We start from the raw sequence: 21,931 nt of genomic DNA on the forward strand, positions 1-21,931 counted from the left end.
GTCCTTATGCCTTATTCTGGAACACTGGAATGATTTACATATGTTTCTCTTAAAAAATCTTCATGTCTAGCCCCCGCAACATCTCCCACGGCATTACAACATTTTTGTGCACGCTGCAAAGGTGTTTACATATGCTAAAGGGCACACCTGAAGACAGAGAAGAATACCCTTCTGGAAGCAAGATAGGTGCTGCAGTATTTTGTAAGGCCTCAGTATTTAAGATGTATCTTTGAAAGTTTGTGTGAGAATTTGCCATATTCAGTGCAAATGAATGGAAAACAGCTGAGCAAACATATAAAAAAATTACCAACTCCACTCTCCCACCTTTGTTAAAATGAGCCAGGGAGCTGGGAAGTTTAAGTAATCCTGTTTGTTTCAGAGTCTGTGAGATCCTTTCATCCTTAGGGTCCTGTTGCTTTTGAAGAAACTATCTTGTTTGGGATTATCTGTGCTCAGTTTTGTGAGTAGTTTTGATCCCTTCTGATTAATAAGTATTAACACTATTTTTTTAACCTGGTCTATTCCCTTTTTGCTCCTGAAGACCATATCCTCACTCTGCAACACCAGCAGTAGTAAGAAAAATGTTTGTGTCTGAAAGAATCCAGTATTTCTCTCTGTAACTATTTTCCCAGCTCACCACTAAAGGTTTCTGGAGTTTCTCAAAAGCGGGCAGTGCAGATGCAGTCCTGTAATGCAGGGGTGGTCAAATATTCCCATGTCAGAAAGATTAACTTTGTGTGAGCTCTGGACAAACACACTGAGAGACAGCCCATCTTCAAAGGATTTAATACCCAAACTGGCAAAGGAGACAAGGGATGAATGAAAAAAATCTTGATGGTCACATCAACACCTGGAATGGCCAAAACACTGAGAAATCACAGGAGTCAACAAAAATGGAATAGGAAAATGTGGACTGCAGGACGCTAAACACAAAGGGATACTTTCTGGACAATCTGGCATATTCACAATCATAATTTCACTGGAAACTAAGCCCCTACTTGTGTTTTTAATAAGATTTCATTGGAAATTAGTCAGCAGGAACACTTCTAAAAACACAAAATATTGAGAAATTTTGGAGTAAAATGAATGCCAGAAATAGGCAGGAATTTAGTTGGTCAGATCTCAATAGTTCTGTTAAAATTCCATGTGGAACTGAGAAATTGTGTACATGTTTTTATTTTGACTACATGAAAACCTATCAAAGTATGCAGGTTTAGAGTGGCACTGATATCAGACCCTTGACATGCAATAAAGCACATTAAGTGTGCATGGATTTCCCACTAGCTGAGAACTTAGGTCAAAATTCTTCTCAGGGAGCTTTTTTCTTCTCTAGAAGGAACTGGTGTAAGTGTCTGGTGAATTTCCTCCTCTTTGAAAGAGAAAATTGTTATCTCTGTGCTAAAACTGTGTCTACACTGTGCCACAGAACTTGCACTTGGACTGTGCCACATGTCCTAGCACTGTTGTTTCAAATAGCTCAGAGCTATTTTTCTGAGCCATTTCTACAGTTTGTCAGAAAATCATGCATATTTTCACAAGACATTTTAATTTCCTCTTAGGTAAAAAAAGAAAAATTATGAAAAGAAGTATACGACCAAACCTAGACTTCCTGACAGATCTGGTAAGGAGAAGAGTAGTATGCTATGACTGTAGTGACACGCAGCAGCCTCAGAACAGCAAGCCAGGCAGCCAAGTGACATCTCCTACAAATTCTCACCACGACATGCCTCCTATGTGAAATATTTCAATATTGTGTTGATTGTTATAAAGGACAGGAAGAGGACTCTTTTACTCTTAGAAAATGATGTCAACCTTGCGCAAACAGAACCACTTAGCCAAAAATCCAAACTTCACCTGAAAATATTTTTAATCCACTTTATTTATTACTTAATTTCTGGCTCTCAAATAAAGTGTACTGAGAAAGGCAGGTGTGGGACCGACAGAATTTAAATCAATCACAATCTGCAGAGGCACAAAGAACAAAGGCACTGCAGTATAAGTGACCAAAGCTCCAGTGGTCCTGAAACACATTACTTTGGGATGTCTGAGTTATGAGTTTTTAACCTTGCAGGGCTAGCCTAAGCTTGCATCTGGAAGGAGAACACTTCAAGGATGCCAGAGGAGACCAGCTGCCCATTCCCACTTAAATGGGTGACAAATTAAGATCCAAATCTTCTAGTAATTCAGAACAAAAAACAGAACAAAACCCAAACAAACAAAACCCAAACCAAAAAACCTCAAACAACAACAACAAAATCAAAGCAAACAAACCAAACATCATCAACAAGAAGACCAAAACCAAAACACAAACCTATCCTCTGCTATGTGAGGAGTAATCCCACTAAGAAAACAGTAACTCTGTAACTGAAAGCACAAATAATGTGCACTCAGGTTAACAAAAGACAAGTGACAGGATCTTGTTTTTGGTAGGTTGGTGGACTTGTCCATCTCTCCCATGGACACCACCATATTAGTGAGGGAGGCATGGAGGCCATCAGCAAAGTTGACTTCTTTATGTAGCAATGCTTTATTTTTGTCAAATGACTGTCTGATGGCTACAGAGATCTGTACACTTCATTTAATGCATGGTTTTGTGAACCTTATGAGCACAGACGTTTCTAGGACAGGCTGAGCCATCTATACTTCTTGTGCCTCTGGCCAAAAGTGTAAGGAGAAAGTCTGATGTCATTATGGTCAGAAACCATCTTTTATGTTGTGCTCTGAAAGAGCATTTGGAAGGAAGAAAGGAGAATAACTGCAACCTCATAAAGAGCATAGTGACTGAGAGAGGGAGCAAGTGGAAAAATTAATTAAAAACATCACTTGCTTTAGTTACACAAGTATTGCCACTGACTATTAACTGTGAGCAAAGGCAGTGTCTGAAGGAGACAGGCTTCAAATTTTGTCCATAGGCTTGGGATTAGACAGGAGTGTTTGGTGATCAATTGCCATGCCACATTGTCTGTGATGTGGTCTTAGGTTTTGGCAGAGCTGAGATACTTCTATCTTTGCTTCAGGCAGAAGCAGATAAACTGCTTAAGGCGGATTAATTCCATCTAACTCCATCTATCCAGAAATGGAGCGTCCATTTCAAGGCTTTTTCTGCTATCAGTGGAAGAAGATTTGCTGATGCAGAGCTCAACTTTGAATAGGGGTATCTCAGAACCTGTTCTACACGTACTAGCTACCTCTGCCTCCTGTGTGGTTAGGCCTGACAGATCTCACTGTTTTTCCTCCCCTTGTTTCATCTGGCACAAGAAAATGACACTTCGCCTCTAGATCTTCTCTGGACTCTGAGACTAACACAGCCTCCCCACTTGCTGTATGCTTGTACCACCTAACACCCCCTAAAATTTGCAAAGTAGGCTGTTACAAGGAAGATGTTCAGATGCATAATAATTGGGGCAGACTTACATGAACGATAAGAAGAATTTTCTTCTCTTTGAGGAAAAAAAAAGGGTGACAGAGGTGAGGAAAACCATGAAAATTCCTTTGCAGGCCTCCAGAGGCTGTGCAGCAACTCTTATGTTAGCTTTCCGTGCTATGTGCCTTAAGGCATTGTAATGATAACATTATAGATATATTGTATTTGAGCTCATGACTCATCTACGTGAATATCTAATGAAGCAAAAAATGGTGCAAAACATATGATTGTAGTCAGCAATACAGCTGAGAAGCAGAGTACTGTAACCATTGTGATTTGCTTTTTGGAGAAGCATCCAGTAGCACATCAAGAGCATTTTAAATCACCCTGCATTAACTGTATACGGAGGAATAAAAAAATGCAGTCACAATCAAGGCTGAAGCATGTGTTGAGCTGGAATGTGCAGAGCAAGCCAGACATACTCAAACTGTCATTCATACATACTACAAAAGATGTAGCAGTTTTGAATCAAAAGTCGTGAAGAAGGTAGATATAAATTGGCAGGACACCCCTTGGCTTCAGGGGTGCAAATTCAGCCATAAAGTTCCAGGGCCACAGATGCAAACATTAAGAGAAAACATGATGAAGAGCAAGAAGTGACACAAAGTGGCATCTGTAATCCACTGGGCATCACAGCAAATTGGTGCCATGTCAAACATCAGCACCAAGACAGGAAGGAGTGTTTCAGTGCTTGTCTAACATATCTACATTGTCAATGAGCTGCAGCTTGACAACAAAAAGCAAAGGGTGAGATCCCCTGAATAAGGCTCATGGGGAGTGAGAAGCAATGACAGTTAACATCTGCTGGAACTAAAATGATGCTGACTCAGACAAGAGGATCCCCTGGTTTGGAGATGGCTAGAAGCATTGCAAAGCTTGTATGAAGGCAAAAGTGGAAATAAGAGACACATCTGTTGCAAAGAAACCTCATTTTCCTCAGTCACGTCTATGGGGGTTACCTGACATTTTTCCAGAAATTTTTCAAGTATCCTAATTTGTGCTTTTCAAAGCGATTTCTCTTGAAAATAAAATGGTTAGTTTTGGAAGGGGAAAAAAAAAATAAAGCCAGTCTGATAGACATCTCTAGATTTTACTGCCTTGGTAGCCCCTATCCACAGAATACTTTGTTACTTATCACATAGAAAGCTATCAAGGAAATTACTGAGTTCAATTTTGTTTCTGTTGTTTCTATAGATTGTTTTATCCTTCCCCATTAGCCCAAAAATTCCAATGACTCTGTGAAGAAATACTTATCAGTATGGTTGAAGTTTGCAAAATACAAACCAAAGAAGAGGATATGGTTTGGAAAGTAGAGGTTCCAGTGCTGCCTCTTTGCATCCCCTTTTCCTCCCTCAAAATCATCCTTTCTCACCTATTTTTTCAGATAGAAACTGTGAGGAGTCATATGGAAATCTGAGAGCAGCAAAATATGCCCCATGGAAGAAAAATGAACCCACCATGTAGAAAAATTATCATACAGGATGTCGTCACTCCTAGGGGAGTTGCTGCAGGCAGCAACTTCTGATTGACAAGAAACTGAGAGCTGACTCCCCTGATAAAAGGAATATGTATTTCCATGTTTGTGTGTGTGCATGCATATACATATTTAGAAATCATGTTGACAGATTCGGAAGGTCCTAAGAGTGCAAGGCATACTTGAAACTGATGTCCTGTGCTAATCTAAACATTGTGATGATCCTGTCCTCTCCAGCTGCATCACAACATGTAATGGTAAAGAAGCATGTGCCCATAAATTCCCAAATGAGTGTGCAATACTCATGTCTGTTGAATTGCTAAAGCTGCTTTGCACTTCAGAGGAAAGCAGTTGCACTCCTGTTTAAGGAATTTACCAGTTCGTTTTCAGAAAGTGGTAAAACTGAGAAGTCTAACTGTACAAAAGAAGGACGCAGCTGCAAACCCCTGAAGCTGGATGACCTTGTATTCTGTTTTAATATATTGATTGAACTTCAAAAATTGCCAATTTTAACATCTATTGTTTTAGGAGTTACGTTCCTTGAAAATGAGTACTCAGTTAAATTAAGCACATCCTGCTCCACCACTGTGCAAATCTTGCCAGACAAACTTTCCTATGAATTATCTACACACTATAGACCTACACCTCCTTGTATACAACCTACACCTCCTTGGTCTGAAACCTTTGGGCGAGCATAGCAACAATATTTCAAACATCCCAACAACTCCATCTTGCTTTAGCCTGGGTAACACTATGCACACATACAGAATGAGAGAAACGGGTCCTGAAAAGTATCAGGTTAAGCATGAATACAAGCCTGAGCAAACCCCAAGCTCTCATTCTCACATGAGTGCATTCTGTGTTTTAGTAGGCTCCTCCTGGCATTATGAAAAGCCTCTAGAGAGCACTGTATGAAATTGTGCAGCAGCTGGCAAAAGTTTGTTGCCCTGGGACTGGTCATTGCCCTTCTAGAGGAAGGATGGGCTTTCCTTGGGAAGCTGTATGAAATGCTGGCATGAATATCCCCACTATCACCTGGAATGGCAATGAAACGGGAATGTTGTCACAAACTGTCACCATTTATTTATGATTTGCGTGCAACTGTGATCACAGGCAAATCTGTCAAGATACAAGGTCTGTTATGAGTCTAAGCCAGGTATTGCAAGAGAGAGGCTATGCCTAAGAATTGTACGCATGTACTTAAAGAGACCTTTGGGGAGCACAGTGGAGATGCACAGCCATTTCATAGACAGCTAGAGATTGCCCTGTCTAAAGGCCATGGAAGGGTAACGGCACAGACTTTTTCCTGTTTTGCAAGGTGATATGCCTGCAGAGCTGGCCAAAGACTGAAGTTGTTGTCGTCTCTTCCTTTCTCTCCCATTGTTGCCTTACCAGATAATGCCCAGCCACTTGGAGAGTGCAAAACGCTTTTACCAGCCTTCCACAGTGCACCACAAAGCCCATGCTAAGAAAGCACAGGTATTAGCCATCCCCTACCCAGGTTCAGAGAAGTGACAGTTTGCACTACTACTTGATTAGCAGAACTGTGTAAACACGACACAAAAATATTGCAAGTCCTGCATTGCTGAGGAGATGTCTCTAAAGCATAGCTCCTTTCCTAATTCACTACCACTAGGTCTTTGCAAAACAAAGTAAGACAAATTAATAAATTATTAGGCAAAGTATTTCCAATGGCTTTTCTGAACTTTATTCCTTCAGTTTCTAAGTATCACTTAGTGGCCTGTTACTCTGCTGTGTTCTACAGTTCATGACAAAAAATAGCAAGGCTACAAAGCTGCAGGGAAGATACTGACGGACAGCTCTGCAAATTGTTCCAACTGAACCATAAAACTGTCAAACAAATGATACATATTAGTTGTGATGGCCTTATGCCTCCCAGAAATAAAGTGAATCCCTAATGGAAGACTTTGGTAAGGAATTAAACATTAATTAGAGCTCATAAAAGATGGATATAAAAGGGATTAGAGACAAACCAAAGGATTGCTGTAGCCATGGTAGAATGAAAGCCAGCACATTTATTTCTGAACTTTAGTTTCTTGACTGATTATGAGCAATACAGACCTACAGCTGAAAAGAACACATGGCAGGGGACAACACCTTTATTCCTTGTTTTGAAAGGGGTAGTGTACCAATGCCCTTAGTTTTCTTTACCCACATCACAAGCTCACTGCTGGGAGACTACTTATGTTCTCAATTATTGACGTGGTTCCTAACTGGAAGAACTTCTAATGGTTTGCCTCATGAGCATGTATGATGGCCACAGCAGGTCTAATATGGAAATGAAGGCTATATTTGGTGTCAAACTGGGAAATAGCTTTGTAACAGAGACATAGTTTTGATTAAGTAGAGTTGGGTCAACTTCTTTAGACAAAATGAGCCAATTAAAGCTTTTCAAAGAACTCAAAGAGCAGCGATTCTGATTTTTCTAGAAGATTGTGTGATTTGTAACTATTTTTCTGCCTGCCTCTCCCCAGCCTGTACAAAATATGAGTTATAATCCATGTCCTCTGGAACGAACAAGTGAGAAAGTGTAAATCCTGTGCCTTTCCATTTTTGAGGCAGGATTCTAAACTTGTATTAATTAATATGTTGACTGGCATCTAATCTGAATTTAAAGTTCAAACCATGAGTCATCACTGATATTAATGCAACCATGGATTTCCAAAATTCGCTGTCAGACCAAATACAGACAATTTAAATTTTACTTCACACACAAAAAAACTGTCTGTTGGATTCTGTTTACTGAACTTTATAACAAATGAGAAGTTAACTGGCCCATTAAGAACAGATATTTCAATAATAAATATTCCCTCCTGGATGAGCTGCAAAACAGAAGCTGACACAAATCTTGTAGCAACTGGGAATACTTGAAAACTGGAACCATAGCTCAAGAATTTGCCCTGGCCCAGCTACAAGTGACTGGACTCAACCTCCACTTGTTTAGTACCAATGCTGTGGAAGGTCCACTGGTTAATGTTCTTTGAATGGCAGCACACATTACTACCACTGTTGGACCATAGAAATTGAAAGTTTCCCTTCTGGTCTTTAGCTGTTCTCTCTCATGCAGAAGAAAGGTCCTGACAAGATGATAAAACAAATTCACCACCCCTTCCTGTTCAGACCCAGCGCATATAAGAAATGAGAGAGTTGCAGACAGTGTGGTTTCTGCCTGCAATTAGACCCAAGACTTCTGATGGGCACTACTGCATGGCAATTCTGAGGCCATGCAGCTTCTTCCACTGTTGCACTGCAATCAAAATTACCCTGTTTCCTAGCATAAGGTCTCCACTGAAAACTAACTCAACAGGGTTCTGCTTGGTCCTTACACAGGCATGAATTCTTTCGCTTCCATCTGGTAGGCATATTTCTTCCCTACATTCAGAGCCGAGTTCCTGATAGTTGTGCTCTTCTGAATCCACAGGGCCCTCTGTCTGCTTTTGGACATTTCAATTTTTGCCCATCAAAATGCATGGGCGATGGCAAGAAAGAGTTGTGGTTTGCCCCTTCTAACTTCAAAGTTACTCTGCATGAACCTTGTAAAGGCTTTGTTCATAAGTGCAGGGTAAGCTTTGCTGAACAGAGCAGAAAAGTAGAAAGAATAGATCAGAGCCCTGTTTTCAGCTGCATCTTTGTGACACCCAGGAGTGAGAGTTTCGAAAAACATCATGTTGCCCAGAAGGCTTCCCAGGAAACTGTCATGTCTGACATACAAGGGAACCACCTACTCATGTTCACAAGCTGCCTGAGATGTGCTAGACCATCACAAATTTGAGGAAAAGCCTTGCAGCTGCTCCCAGTCAAGGAGAACATGATTAAGAAACAGGACCAGACATTTAGTGTGACCTTCTAAGGAATCCTGCAAATAGAGATTGCAAGAAAAGGTAAATATTTTACCTCTGCATGAGACTTAGAGTAGTTCACTAAACACTCTTCCAGTGTTTTAGCTCTTTTTGTATGCTCTTGGGAGAGACTGCTATGGAAATCAACTCAGCACCCCCTGTCCACCATGTGTGCTGATGCTGGGAGAACCAAAGATTATCTGAGGTTTGAGGGCTAAATCTGTTCTTTCCTTCACACTCAGCCTCCCTTCCTCAAAGCAAGAGGTGGAACATGCTCTGACCTTAGGCAAATACATGCAAAGCCCCATTCCACCAGAGAACCTAAAGCAGTTGAAAGAGAAATGACTGATGTTGGGTGCCACACAAATAAATGGCAATTTTTGTCCTGAGGAGCTGATGCAGCCAAAGAGGAAACTGAAGAGATTAGGGGGCTTGTCAGAAGGATGCAAGGCAGCATATCATCCTCAGCTAGTCAACACAGTGCTGTTTCTCCTATATATGACCACAGTCATAGATACCTGGAAGGTGACTGCTATGTAATATCAATGTCATTCTTCCTGATAGCAGTGCAACACTACCCCTACATTATAAACCAAATTTTGCTATGGGCAAAAGGGAACACAGATTATATACAGAGCTCAGAATTTATTGTTAATCTAATTAAGGTTTTCACAGCCTAACTAAATACAGGAGATTGCTATCATTAGTCCTGTTACAGTAATCTGATTTTCAGGATTTTAATATTAACACTGATATACACTAAATTGCAAGTATCTATCCCTTTTCTCTGCCTTATGGTTAGCCCGCCATTGTCCTAAGAATCACAGAAGACATAAGCTCTCCCTAAGCAGAAAGTGGATATCACACTGAGTCCTTGGCATGCCAATTTCTTCACAAAAGTTAGGGTAGTGGTGGTTGTGGGGCAGTTGCCTGGGCTCTGTTTGGGGCTATTTTTGTATTTTTTCTTAAGAAGTTCTTTGCTTTAGTTCCCAGCTAAACTTTGATACTGAGACACATGGTAACTCTTCACCCACAGGCAGTGAAGTAAACCCAGAAGTTTACAACTGGGAGTTGTGGAGTTTTGGGTTTATTTCCACCCCAAATTAAGCACAGAGGGAGCAGACATCAAGCCCAGTATCACAATAGTCCTGAGGAAGAAATACATAACCCAGCATAGGAAGAATATTGCACCCTCACAGTAGTCCTGTTCTATCAACAAAACATAAGTGTTGCCACTGTTTGCAACACAAACTCCCGCAGCGTCAGTTAACATAAGGAATTATGCGATGACTATCTCTATTGACAGCCATTTATTCAGGGTCTGAGTGCACTAAAAGGCCTCAATCACCTTGACCAGCCTTCCCTGAGGCCGCCACCTACAGCCTCTGCCCATGGGCCAGGAGCCCCATTTCAGCTCAGCCTGAGGCCTTCAACCCCTACACCAGCTATCTTGTAGAATTGCTGATCTCAACACTGCCTACATCTGGCCATGGACCTTGTTGATCTGGATGTTGATCTGTAGACTTACTTCCTAGCTTGACCTCAGAGCTGTCCCATCACCATGCATTTGCCTGAGCCAGATTTGATAATTTGGACTCTGGGCTGACCCCATCTGCAGCTTCAGTGCCTGCCCTGCTTCTCAGTTCAGAGGCAGTGGATGGGCCTGCTGCGGCCCCTGCCAGTCTTGTTAGCCCCCTTAGCCCCCTTTGTCTCAGAAGGCAGCTGGCCCATGCTGTTCCCTGACACATTTTATGCTCAATGGTATTCACTGAGGTAAGCTGAAAAAATTTAGGCAACAGTCACCTGGCAACCAAACAATCCTTACCACAGCTTAAACACGCTCTGGTCAAGACAAGCCCTGAGACAACACACTATTGGGTTAATGTAAAGCTCTTGGCCTAATACTTGTAATGATAGAACTATATGAACCACGTTACATCTGAAGACAAAACAGATGTACAGTGCTGAATTGCAGCAAAGCAACATCCTTGAGTCATGTTGAATCAAGGTGGCTTAGGAGGTGACATCTGGGTGATAAGGTCCATGTCTCTGGCAAAATAAGAAAGCATTTATTGAGCAACTCTATACTACATACACCTGGGTGAAAGCCAGGGTAGAATTACAGGTATGACCAATATAGTGAGATGTCAAATCCTGTTCTTGAATGTATCCAGCTTTGGAATACTGGAGGTCTAAAATTGCCAATAACCCCATAATACTTGTTAAATTTGTTGTATTCTGCAGAGATGATAAAAGGCTTCCTAATCACATATAAGGTAAACTAAGTAATGAGAAGGAAAGCACTTGTGAAGGGCTGAGAAGTAGTTACATTGCTCTGAGTCTGGCTGTTTGCATCTAACCAGACTATGTTGTATACCAGCAACTCATTTCCTCAGAGTGCACCTTAGCTATGAAGTCCAGAAAGTCTGGTGCAGAACTGTATCTCTAGGCAGAAAGTGAGAATTGGAAAAATGATGGTGTACAATCAGGAAATAAGCGAAGACTGAAAAATCTGAATCCCTTGGGAGGAAATGGCACAACCCACCCTACACAGGGGCATAAAGCACCTTGTTGTCTCCTACCCGACTGATGAACTCATTCTAATCCTGAAGCGGTAACCATGCAACTCTAGGGTGATATGTCCCATGCACCTTCAAGCTTTCAAGTGCCTGAGAGCTGAGCCACAGCATGAGCAGCCCTGGGAAATTTATGGGGAGTCCCCTTGTCAGTGTCAAGTCACAATGCAAGATTGCCATTCCTACTTGAGCCTCTGGGATGTAATGTTCTTGCCTAAATTTTGGCTGTGAGCCTTATAAACTCACAAGAAGTCCTGTGGGAACTGAAGCAGATGAAGCTACAAACAGAGGAATAACATATCAGCAATCAGAACTGAGCCACTTTGCAGTTTCTTAGAGATGAGTCCCAGTTTGCCATTCCTTTGCCAGGGAACCTCTTGGCTCAAGCAGGATTACACATGGCATAAACTTGTGCAGGGTCTTTCCTAGTTGCAATGTTCCTGACCTGAGGAGTAAATGTCTGACTTCCCCCCCCGCTAGCTCTGGCACAATTGTTTCAGGGAGAGTTTTGGTGGAAGGGGCTGAAACACCAGAGCTTTTGGGGTGGCAAATTTCGGTTGCTCCACTAGGACTTGTTAGCCTTGATTTCCATGAATACACTTGTCCCTTTGTTCTCTTGTTGATATCTGCAGCCAGCTCTTTGCCTAGAACCTCCCTGCAGTCTCCCTCGTGTGGGCACTGTTGTAGCGGCCCAAAATTTCTGCTGCTAAATCCTGTATTGGAAATGAGACCAGAGTACCCCATCAACTCAATCAGAACTAATGAACACAAAATGAGATGCTACCATGGTATTTGCAGATGTGGAAGGGAGGCACAATTCCCCACATTCTTCTCCTAGTTGGCAAGGCTTAACGAGGTTCCCGAAGGCAGTACAATACACAAAAGAGAGAGATCCTAAGGAAGAGAGTCTACTCCCATGGAAAACCCAGTCCTCAGATACACATCATAAGAAATCAGCAGTTAGGAAATCAATCTACAACCTTTCTGTTACAAAGTGCATTTAAAGCACTTCGCCATCCTGAAATAAATAAATATGTTTAGACTGGAAAAACGGACATAGTTTCAGCTCTGCCCATTACGTTATTTCGGGGAACTACTACTACTACACTACTGCACTACTACATAATACTGTTTCCTACAGGTTTGTCAACACAGAGCACGAGGACATAACAACAGCATGAGGATATACTTCCCTCATGCGGTACCCAGGAGAAATGCAACAGCTCCATCTGCACGCCGTGTTGCGACTCCAGGGCAAGAACTCCCTGTCACTGCCTACGCCAGAACAACGACACGAATACGACACGCCCTGTTTTCAGACGGAAACATTGCTACCCTAATTACCTGAGCTGCGCTTCCCGAAGAGAGCTCACCACGCCCACGCCAGGCCCGGCAGGAGCCCCTGGAGGCGGGAGCTGTTCACCCCTTTGCTCCGTGGGCGGGCTCCCTGCGTCGCGTTCGCCGTGCGTTGATTGCGGGCGCCAGGGACGTTGGGCTGTCACCCGCTCCTCGCCGTGCCATGGGGCTGCTTCTTTGGCTGCTTCTGCAGGCGGGCGCCGGCTCCGCCACGTACCTGGTGTTCGTGGATGTCCGGCGGGTCGAGCGGCCCCTGCAGCACTTCTGGAGGAGCACTGGCTTCTGGTAAGCGCGCTCGGCCCCGCCCGGCAGTAGGCCGCGCTGTGCTGGCGGGAAGCAGCTGGGTGAGAGAGAGCCGACTGCCCTCATCCTTCCTCGGCCGAAGGTTCCCCGGGGTGTGAGAACGCGGCCTCTCTGGAGGAACGTAGGCTTTTCCGAGCCTGCTGCTCTGGGATCAGGGAGCCTGGCCCCTCGCTGCCTGCCTGCTGCTCAGCCTGCTGGGTGCTGCCTGCGTGGAGCTGGTCCTGGGACGTGGCCAGTTGGTGTAAACAAAGTGGATCACATGTCAGGGCCCACAGACATCTGCTCTCTGAGTTGCTCCCTTGCCTCCAGAGCCCTTGAACACGTGAAGTTCTTCCTCTTCAGCAGCACAGCACATATGTTGATGCTTGGAACTCATTGCCTTTTCCTTCTGAGTGTTACCATTGTCACTGTCCCTAAATAAGCCCAAGCAAAGCTTCCCTGCTGTTAATTCTGGGAGTTTGTTCTTCTTGCACAACACTTCCAACATGCACCGTCTTCATGATGTGGTCAGTTAGTCTGTTGATCTGAGTCAGGGTGATGGGTGGGCGCATGCATAAATAATGCTCCACCATAAATAAAAATGCTCGACTGACTCATATCCAGGTAGAGTTTTGCCTCTCTGAGAAAGCCCAGTCTTGCTGAGCTAACTGAAGTTGAACAGCCTTCAAGTTTTGTAAGATACATGAAGGCTTCTAGCAGGCTCAAAAGCAGAAGATGGTATATTCCTTAACTGTGTTTGTATCTTATTCTAAACTGATTATGACCTTCGTTTAGGCATACAGTAGATTAAATAACAGTTGTAGGAAACTACAACAGGGATGGAATCAGTAGTGTGTGCTTTGAACGAAAAGGAATTTGTGTAATTTTGTGTAATGCATAAAGATTGTCTAAGACAACGCTTGCATGTCTTTCCATTAGTTTTCTATATTGGTGGGGAAACAAAAGAGGATCTAAAATTCATTTTGATTAAGAAAGTTTGAGCTTTCTGATTTTTTGCTTTCTTTTGCTCTTCCATTTTTTTCTTTTTGATTTTTTGCTTGCAATGTTAGGAAACATTAATGATAAACTTGCTTAAAAATGGTATGTTTTGCCCATTAAACTTACAGCCCAAGAAACACCCTTGAAAGAAACTTTGGAAAGGTGCAACCATAAAAAGCATGTGAGGGAAAAGCAGAGGAGCAGCAGCAGAGACAGAGACTCCCATAGGTCAGCAGCTATTCACTTGTAAGACCTGACCGACACTGGTGTTTCTCAAGTTGTTTGATCCCAGCTCACTTGAAAGCTCACACTGACGGGACTGGGTTCCAGTTGGAACAGCTGCTTTTTTACAGCACAGTTTCAGACAGTTGGACAAATGCAGTTTGACAGCTGGGATCAGCAGTTGATAAAGCCTCCGAGACTGCAAGGCTCACTGTTCTCTTGAATGGTCACTTTCCACGCAGAACAGGAAAGGACAGATACTGATACTACCACTAACAAAACCCACTGTTCTGCCAGCTTCCTTTTGGGTCTCATCATGGATTCTGCTAAATTTCTCTCTAACAGAGTGTGAATTTCAGAGAGTTTATTCAGTGTGGACTAGGCAAAAATATGTGACTGCTTTATGCCTTGACTTCGTCTTTGACACTACTTGAATTGAAGCAGGTTTGAATCTCAGAGTAGTAAAGCACTGCTTAAAATAACAACAGTTAACATTGTCCCTATCCACTGCGACAATTAAAAAGACCCAAATGGCTGATACATTTTTAGTAAGACTGGATTTTGTAACTTCTCAGTCTCACTTATGTGACTTGAAGCAGTCTTAGGGAAATGATTTTTAAGTGCCTTGTATGCTGGTGAAGTTGCACAGAGGGGCTCACATGTGCTGGCTGATTTGTATGAAACCCTACAAGGATGTTATCTGTGTCAAGACTTGCACTTTCAGATAAGGATGCAGGAGATGAGGTAATAGGTAGTGTTTTAGCTGGGACAAAATTTGCATCAAGTTCTTGTCTAGGTGGGGTCAGCATTTTCCTCCTTTGTCCACAGATGGTTATATGGTAGCAAGTTCCTACAGTGGTGTCCTTGGAGGTAGTTTGAACATGTGGAGGGGAACAGCAGGAGGAGAGGATGACCGTATGACCCTTTCCAGCATAGTTACAGTCATCAGAGAGCTGATCCAGGCATTAGAGGAGACAGATTACAGTAGGCAAAGCATAATCCATATTAGTTTTTCACTTATGCTGTTAATATGCTGTCTGTAGTTTGAGTACAAGTCACCTGTCCTTGCAATGTGCAGATGCATGGAAGTGTTTTACTAGACCTTGAGGACGATATTGTTTTATCTTTCTTGTAATACAAATTCTTTAACATCCAGAATTTTCAGGTTACCAACAGGCTTTAATGAGAATCTCTAAGGATGCCCAAGCCCAGTGAACTCGGCAGCATTCTGAATTTCTGACTGGTGGAGGGTGGGAGTGAGATCTCTGTCGATCTTGCAGCTATTTGTCTGTGGAGATAGAGGCAGCAGAAATTTGCCCCACTGTTAATTTTTGTGGAATAGGTAGACAACAAAGTCATGTTAACATGATCATTGCTGTATAGCAGTAGTATCAAGCATCAAAACCTCAAACCACATACTCCTGTGCTTCCTTGTTCTTAGGGTTGAGTTGAACATAGTTGGAGAATGGGAAGTCTCTGAGGGTCTGATTCTGCTTCTAATAAGTATAGCTTCCACAGTAGAGCAGGAGTTGGTGGTGTTGCATGGACTTCAGCAGGAATATCAAGCCCATATTTGTCTTACAAAAGACAAACGACTCCTCTGCAAATCTGATATCCACTCCAAAGCCTAAAAGACACAGCTTCCTTATCGTTAGACACTCAGAGACAAGATGACTGTTCTGGCCACTGTTGCCTGAGTTTGCTATTTGTGCGATGACTGCTTGTAATACTTTACTTTGAGCTTGGCAATGAGATGGCACCTGAGTTGTGTTTTACTTTGCCAAGCTGTATGTGTAGCCAGTTAGTCCCAAAAAACCTGCAACTCCATTTTGCTTTCATCTCATGTTAGACTGTGCTCCTCATACTAGGGAGGATCTTGCAGGTGTTACAGTTCTTAGCATAGGTTATCTTTGGATACCCAGTATAGCTGCTAGTTAATATTGCAATGTGCTGTTTCTTTTCTGTCCCTCCTTTCCTGAAGCCCTCCTTTACCTCACAGTCGTGCTGACCTATTTGACCTGAGCAAAGACCAAGAGATGAACCTTGCCTACATTTCTTCTATTCCGCATGGAGGCATTGAACAAGTCAGAATTCACTGGTTACTGGAACTAGTTGCTTTCAGGTAAGCAACACCTCAAGTCAAAATCCAGAAAAATGTGACATGTTGAAGTGTTTTATGCTCATTTGATATTTGTCGTAATATAATTGCAAGCAAGGCTTATATTTTCTTCCTTGAAAGTCAGGTAAGTGCCAGTGAAAGGGAATCAATTTAGGGGTGTATGAGATTGAGAGAGAGCTTGTATTGAGAACAATGGGGCTAACCTTCATGTATTATGTCCTCAAAACAGATTAAGGAACAGTTTATTGTAATCTAAAGAGTCTTGTGGGTGTTGTTTGTCAAGTTTTACCAAGAACATCTCAGGTCATATGCTACAGGAATACCTCATATCCGATGCTGTCATGTCCAGGCCTCAGCCTCTTGATTCCTGGTTGTACCATGGCCTCCAGAGACCACTCAGCCTAGGAGAAATGGGTTTCATGGACCATCGCATGTACAAAGTTCTAGTGCAGCTTTTTTTATCTTGGGTGCATCCTTTCTAAAGTACTGCTTGGAACAACCTTGAAAAGAGAACTCTAGAGGAGTTTCCAGTGGTTCCTTAAGCGACGAAGTGTTCTGATTTGCAGTCAAGACATCTATACCCAGTGTTATGGAGAGAGCTCTCAGCTGGATTGCAGGCAACAGTCATTTTGACTGTTTTCAAGATTCATACTGGGTGTTGTCACTACCATTCCTTCAAGTCCAGCAGAGTTTTGTCTTAGTGCAATAACACCAGCAACTACTCTGTACTGAGAAGAACTGCTGGAAGAAGCCAGGCTTCAAGAATTCAGTCCTGTCCACATTCTGGCTGGTCTTGTGTGTACCTAAAGCTCCCCCTGGCTATAGGTCTGCTTTTAATATTCAGGTCACAGTGTTGTGCTCCCCTTCCAGGTTGAGTCTTTCACGAAAGCTAGGAATAGGATGGAATAGGGTGATAGGCATGGATTCAGTCTGTTCCTTACCAAAGCATTACAGGTGGCAATACTGTCCCAAATAAGACTTCTCACCCGTTCTGTTATGTGCTTTGCTAACCATTAGCCGTTCTAGGAACAGTGCTGACAGACTAGAAAGATGGCTTACTTTTCTGTCCTTTAATTTAGAAGACATGATACAGAAAAAAAAAAAAAAATTCCATGAAGATTAAAACAAGCCTAACTTATTGAGAGGTCCAAATGAAGGCTGCCACTATTTTATGACTACTTCTATCTTCCACTTAACTTGGGAGGTTTTTTTTGTATCCTGAGCCCATCTGCATCAAGTGACTGGTAGTAACAACTAGAACTTTAGTTAGTAACAGTTAGTACCCCCTTCCAAAAGGATTCATACATGTAATAGCACTTCTAGTTCTATAGAAGTATGTCAGACTTTAGGAGGATAACAGTGGAATTCCTTGCCTTTCAAGTGCCTTTTAGCTCAGCTGAAACACACTCATACCAACATGCCCAGTGGAAAGAACCAACTACAGATGCCTAGAACAGGAGTGATGGGTCTGTGAGGAACAACAAACCCTAAAAACTCCATCAAAAGTTCTCTTAGCACTTAGAGTTCTGCCTGGCTCAAGCTCCACATCATTATTGCATCTGCTATTCCAGACACAGGAGCATGGGAATTTACCAGTTTTAAGTTTGGGGAAGGAACAACAGGAAGGAGGGCTCAGACTCTGGAAATGGGATGTGAGCAGAGGAGTACTGAGTTTCAGAGTGTACATTAGGAACAGGAGGAGTTTTCTTCCTAGGTATTAGAGTGTGCTTCTGTATGTAGGTTTGTTTGAGAGGGTGTCTGGAGGTTCTGCACACAGTTGAGCTGCCCCTGTATGTTGGTCTATCTGTGAATGTAGCATGTAACACAGCTTCTCCCTCCTATGGAAACTTCCCAGTAAACACAATTTTCTGTGCTGTGTCTCCGTTTCTTACTGGGTTACATGTTTTGTACTCACTCTTGCAATAAACCAGCTTTGGCAGAGGCAAGGGCAACTGTCACTGCTCTCTACTGCTGGAGTCCTTGTCTTATATTTTCATGGTTTCTCCTGAGAGATGGCTTGAGTCTTTTAGGTTTCTGTAACCAACTGACTTATGGAAAAATCAGTGAGTTCCTTTGAAAAGGGCATAGTCACATCTACACTCAGAGGCCAGAATCCCTCCTGACTGCCTGTCTCAGCTGTGCCACTTTTTGCACTGAATTTTCCAAGTGACTGAAGGACAGGAATGTATCTGTCATGGATTCTGCTCAGCCTTTGTAGGAAGTGAGGCAGAGTCCTTCAAAGTGCAACAGAATCCTTGACACAATCAAAAATCTAGGAGCACGGAAACTTAGCAGCCAAGCAAGAAGCCCCAGAAAAGCTGTAGTGCCTCAAGGGTTGGATTCTAATCCACAGCCTCAATATTTAGCCCAGCTTTGGCATGTAGAAATTAGAAACTTTGCTACTGTTTAGAACCAAGCTAAAACTGCTCATTTTTCAAAAATTTTCATTTGTCAAATATAGTAAGACATTTAAGTTGTGGAAGGACAATCAGTGGACTGAGTGACAGCAATGGTTTGGAAAGGGAGATAGCATAGAGCCTGTTGACAAACACTGGGATTGAAAGAAGCAACAGGGACAAGAATGCAAATCCAAACAGGAGGAGTTCAGTGTTGATGCTGAATTCTGTGCATGTGCAATTCTCTTCCTGAATCAGTGATATCCAGAAAGATTTAAAGAGGTTTTGAGTGAGAACCGTGTAACAGAAAAACTGTATCATGTCATGGGGCTGGTGAGTAGAGGAGACTTCTTGGAAAGTGATGGTAGGTACTTGACAAAACAAGAGCACTTACAGAAAATAGAGGACTAGGAGATACCACCACTGTGGAAGCCTAACAGATATAGGCATTGCTTTTCCTCAGAGTTGTGCTGTCTGTACAGAGGTGCCATAATTCCTTCCAAGAGGCAGATGCAGTCAAATGAAAGAGTGCCACCTTCACTTTCTCATTTCTATAATGGTCTTTCTCATCACGACTTCTAATCTCCCAATGCTGAATGCATCCCTGAATTTTAACCCTTTGCTAGGACAGCAAATTCACTGTTGTGTTTTTCTTTATTCTAAGTTATCCTGTTATTTCACCAGCCATGAAAGGATACCACAAGGTAAGCTGTTTTCACATAACTGCTAGTTTTATTTTCCAGGCAAAAGCACACATTTGTCTCCAGGTCATGTGACACAGGAATATTATGGTTACAAGGGAACCCAAGGTGTCTATCATGGACTGGACAGTTCCCCAGTTGTTAGTTACCAGTGCCGGTTAATACAACCATTTTGACACCTCTGCCACACATTCTGGCCATGTTGCAGTAGTCAGCAGGAGAGTTGGAGGTGAAGATTCCCAAATCTTTGCTCCGGTCCATGGGACCTGCACAGTCCACAAGCTAGGAACCCTTTCCTGTTCTTATGTAGCAGTACTAAATTTTGTTAGGTACATGATTTATACAAGTCACCACAGTGAACAAAAATATGGTCAATCTACATGATGGTTATAACATTTCCTAAAATGCATATAATTATTTTATTTCAACATTAGTATTAACCTAGTTGGAATTACAAGTCCATTCCCAGCTCCTCTCCAAGTCACAGTACCTAATACCTGGTAGAACAGGAAAGAATCAGCAACTTTTAACATTTTCAATCTTCATACCCTTAATCTTGGTATAGCACAGTATAGCAAACATAAACCTGTCAGAAAAAGACTTGCTTTTTTAGTTAAAGTCTCCCAGCATCCCTGCACTGAAAGCTGTTTCCCTGCTGCATTTGACATTGTGCAACAGAACAACTTGGTTTTTGAGCCAGCTCTACCAATGAAACTGAAACAGAAAATTGTTCTTATGATTTCTTCTGGTCAATAAGTTTCTTCCTAGTAAAAGTCTTAAAGATTACCCTTCCTCTTATTGTATAGCCAAGTCTCTTTGCTTAGGTATCCTTTGGTGCCATTCTTAAAATAAATATGACGAAAAAGAGACTCTGATTCTTATTTTCTCAACCTGCTTGATAAGAGAAGGGCAACCTCTCTTCATTTTTCTCCAGAGACTGTTGCAGGGATACACATTCTGTTGGAATATATTTTTTCTTTTTTTCATTATTTTTTTCTCTTTTAAAGTGAGATTCATCTAGAGTTAAGGTTATTTTTGCATTTTTTCTGTTCTAGGCTGGTAGCTTGACCCATAAAGATAAAAGAAGTTTAGATTGCTAGGATTTGTGCTCTTTTTGTACTGAAACAATTTTATTTGACTTCCAATAACAGCTTGCTTTGGCACAACAGCCTTAGAGTGTCTACACTGCTATTGTCTGGCAGTAATTCCTATAAACCTGCTTCCTTAAGGCCCTGGCAGGAGCTTAGAAGAAATATTCCCTGGTCAAGGAATGGTTACAAACAAAAGCAGACACAAAGAAGTACTTTGTCCTTGGGCTCTGCCCATTTGCTTTTATGACAGAAAGGAGCTAGTCATACTAAGTGAGTAATTAAATTGTGTTGTGGCCGGAAAATGCTGCCAATGGTCAATCCTTTAATCTTTTGACAGACATTTCTGTCAGGTTTTACTGCTCTGGCAGTGTTAACAGTGTGCAGCTGATGCATTTTGTATAACGAGTGCATGAAAATGTCAGCATTGAATCACCTACTATTATGCTATTTTCAGTCACTGTGAAGACGTTTTTTATTTTGTCTTTTGGGAATGCAGTGTTTTTCCTTTAATACAATTTTTGTTCTTGAGAGCCAAAAAGTCTCTGGAGCGTTTGGAGAACCTCAGTTTGAGTGTTCTTTTGTGCAGTGACCTGAAAAGTTTAAACAAGCAAGTCCCATGATGTGTTGACCTGACTTTTTTATTTTTTATCTTTTTTTTTTTTTTTAAATGGCAGAGAAATGGCTTCTGCATGTGTAGAACCTATTTCTAGAGTCTGCTAATTGTAAGACACACAGCTGTGATGGAATTTCCTTCCATGCTTGGTGCTGTGTGTGAGCCAATCATGAATAAGGAGAGAAAGGTCAACTCTCCTGCCTTTCATACAGGTAATTATAAGCTTGAGTATTAGAGATGGTATTCTGTCAATGCCATGGGCCAGAACACTGCGTACTAACTGTGTTACAATCAAAATCTAAACTATGCTTATTTGTGAAGAGAGAACATTATATATAGCAACACAACTGACTATGGGAGTACCATTTGACTCAAAGCAGAATGAACAGCAGTTAGTGCAAATTATCATAAAAAGTAACCCAGCCCTGGAAAACATGGTTTAGTGGATCTCAAATCAAAGACTAATAAGATAGGAGGAAAAAAAAAAAACCTTGTAACATGTGTAGTATGTGCAAACAGTGGTGGGTATTCGTCCAACATATACACAACTTACAAAGTGCTGCTACCTTTAGTCGGCCCAAGTATGCTACTGTAAAGCCTCATTAGCACTGCATCAGAGAAGACCAGCCAGGAAGTACTGACTAATGCATCATTCCCCTTCTAGGCAGATTACAGATTTACCTTCTCACCATACCCTCTTATCCTGTTACTCTTTGCACCCAGGCAGGCAGTTGTAGGAAGAACATGCTGTGATGCATCACAGTTCTGAAATTTATGTTTGATGGTCCTTATGTGTCCCTGAATTGGAATTGCATCTG

General features: G+C 42.1%; 2 protein-coding genes across 11 annotated transcripts in view; one reads left to right on the top strand and one right to left on the bottom strand.

Annotated features, from left to right (window-relative positions):
* Positions 1–13,197, bottom strand: part of CHRNA6 (cholinergic receptor nicotinic alpha 6 subunit) — a 30,983-nt gene extending 17,786 nt beyond the window's left edge. The window contains exon 1 of the mRNA XM_065861525.2: positions 12,679–13,197. The gene's annotated coding sequence lies outside the window, so the exon portion shown is untranslated. The remainder of the gene's footprint in view (positions 1–12,678) is intronic.
* Positions 12,629–21,931, top strand: part of IDUA (alpha-L-iduronidase) — a 46,997-nt gene continuing 37,694 nt past the window's right edge. For 2 of the 10 annotated variants that reach the window (XM_071802385.1, XM_065861435.2), the window contains exons 1-2: positions 12,636–12,975; positions 16,175–16,315. In XM_071802385.1, the coding sequence (XP_071658486.1) occupies positions 12,854–12,975; positions 16,175–16,315 (263 nt within the window). In that variant the 5' untranslated portion in view covers positions 12,636–12,853. Of the gene's footprint in view, positions 12,976–16,174; positions 16,316–21,931 lie in introns of those variants that run through there. The other 8 variants (XM_071802388.1, XM_065861436.2, XM_071802389.1 and 5 more) reach the window with 7 other exon arrangements.

The sequence above is a fragment of the Patagioenas fasciata genome, chromosome Z (genome assembly GCF_037038585.1).
Source record: "Patagioenas fasciata isolate bPatFas1 chromosome Z, bPatFas1.hap1, whole genome shotgun sequence".
Taxonomy (NCBI): Eukaryota; Metazoa; Chordata; class Aves; order Columbiformes; family Columbidae; genus Patagioenas; species Patagioenas fasciata.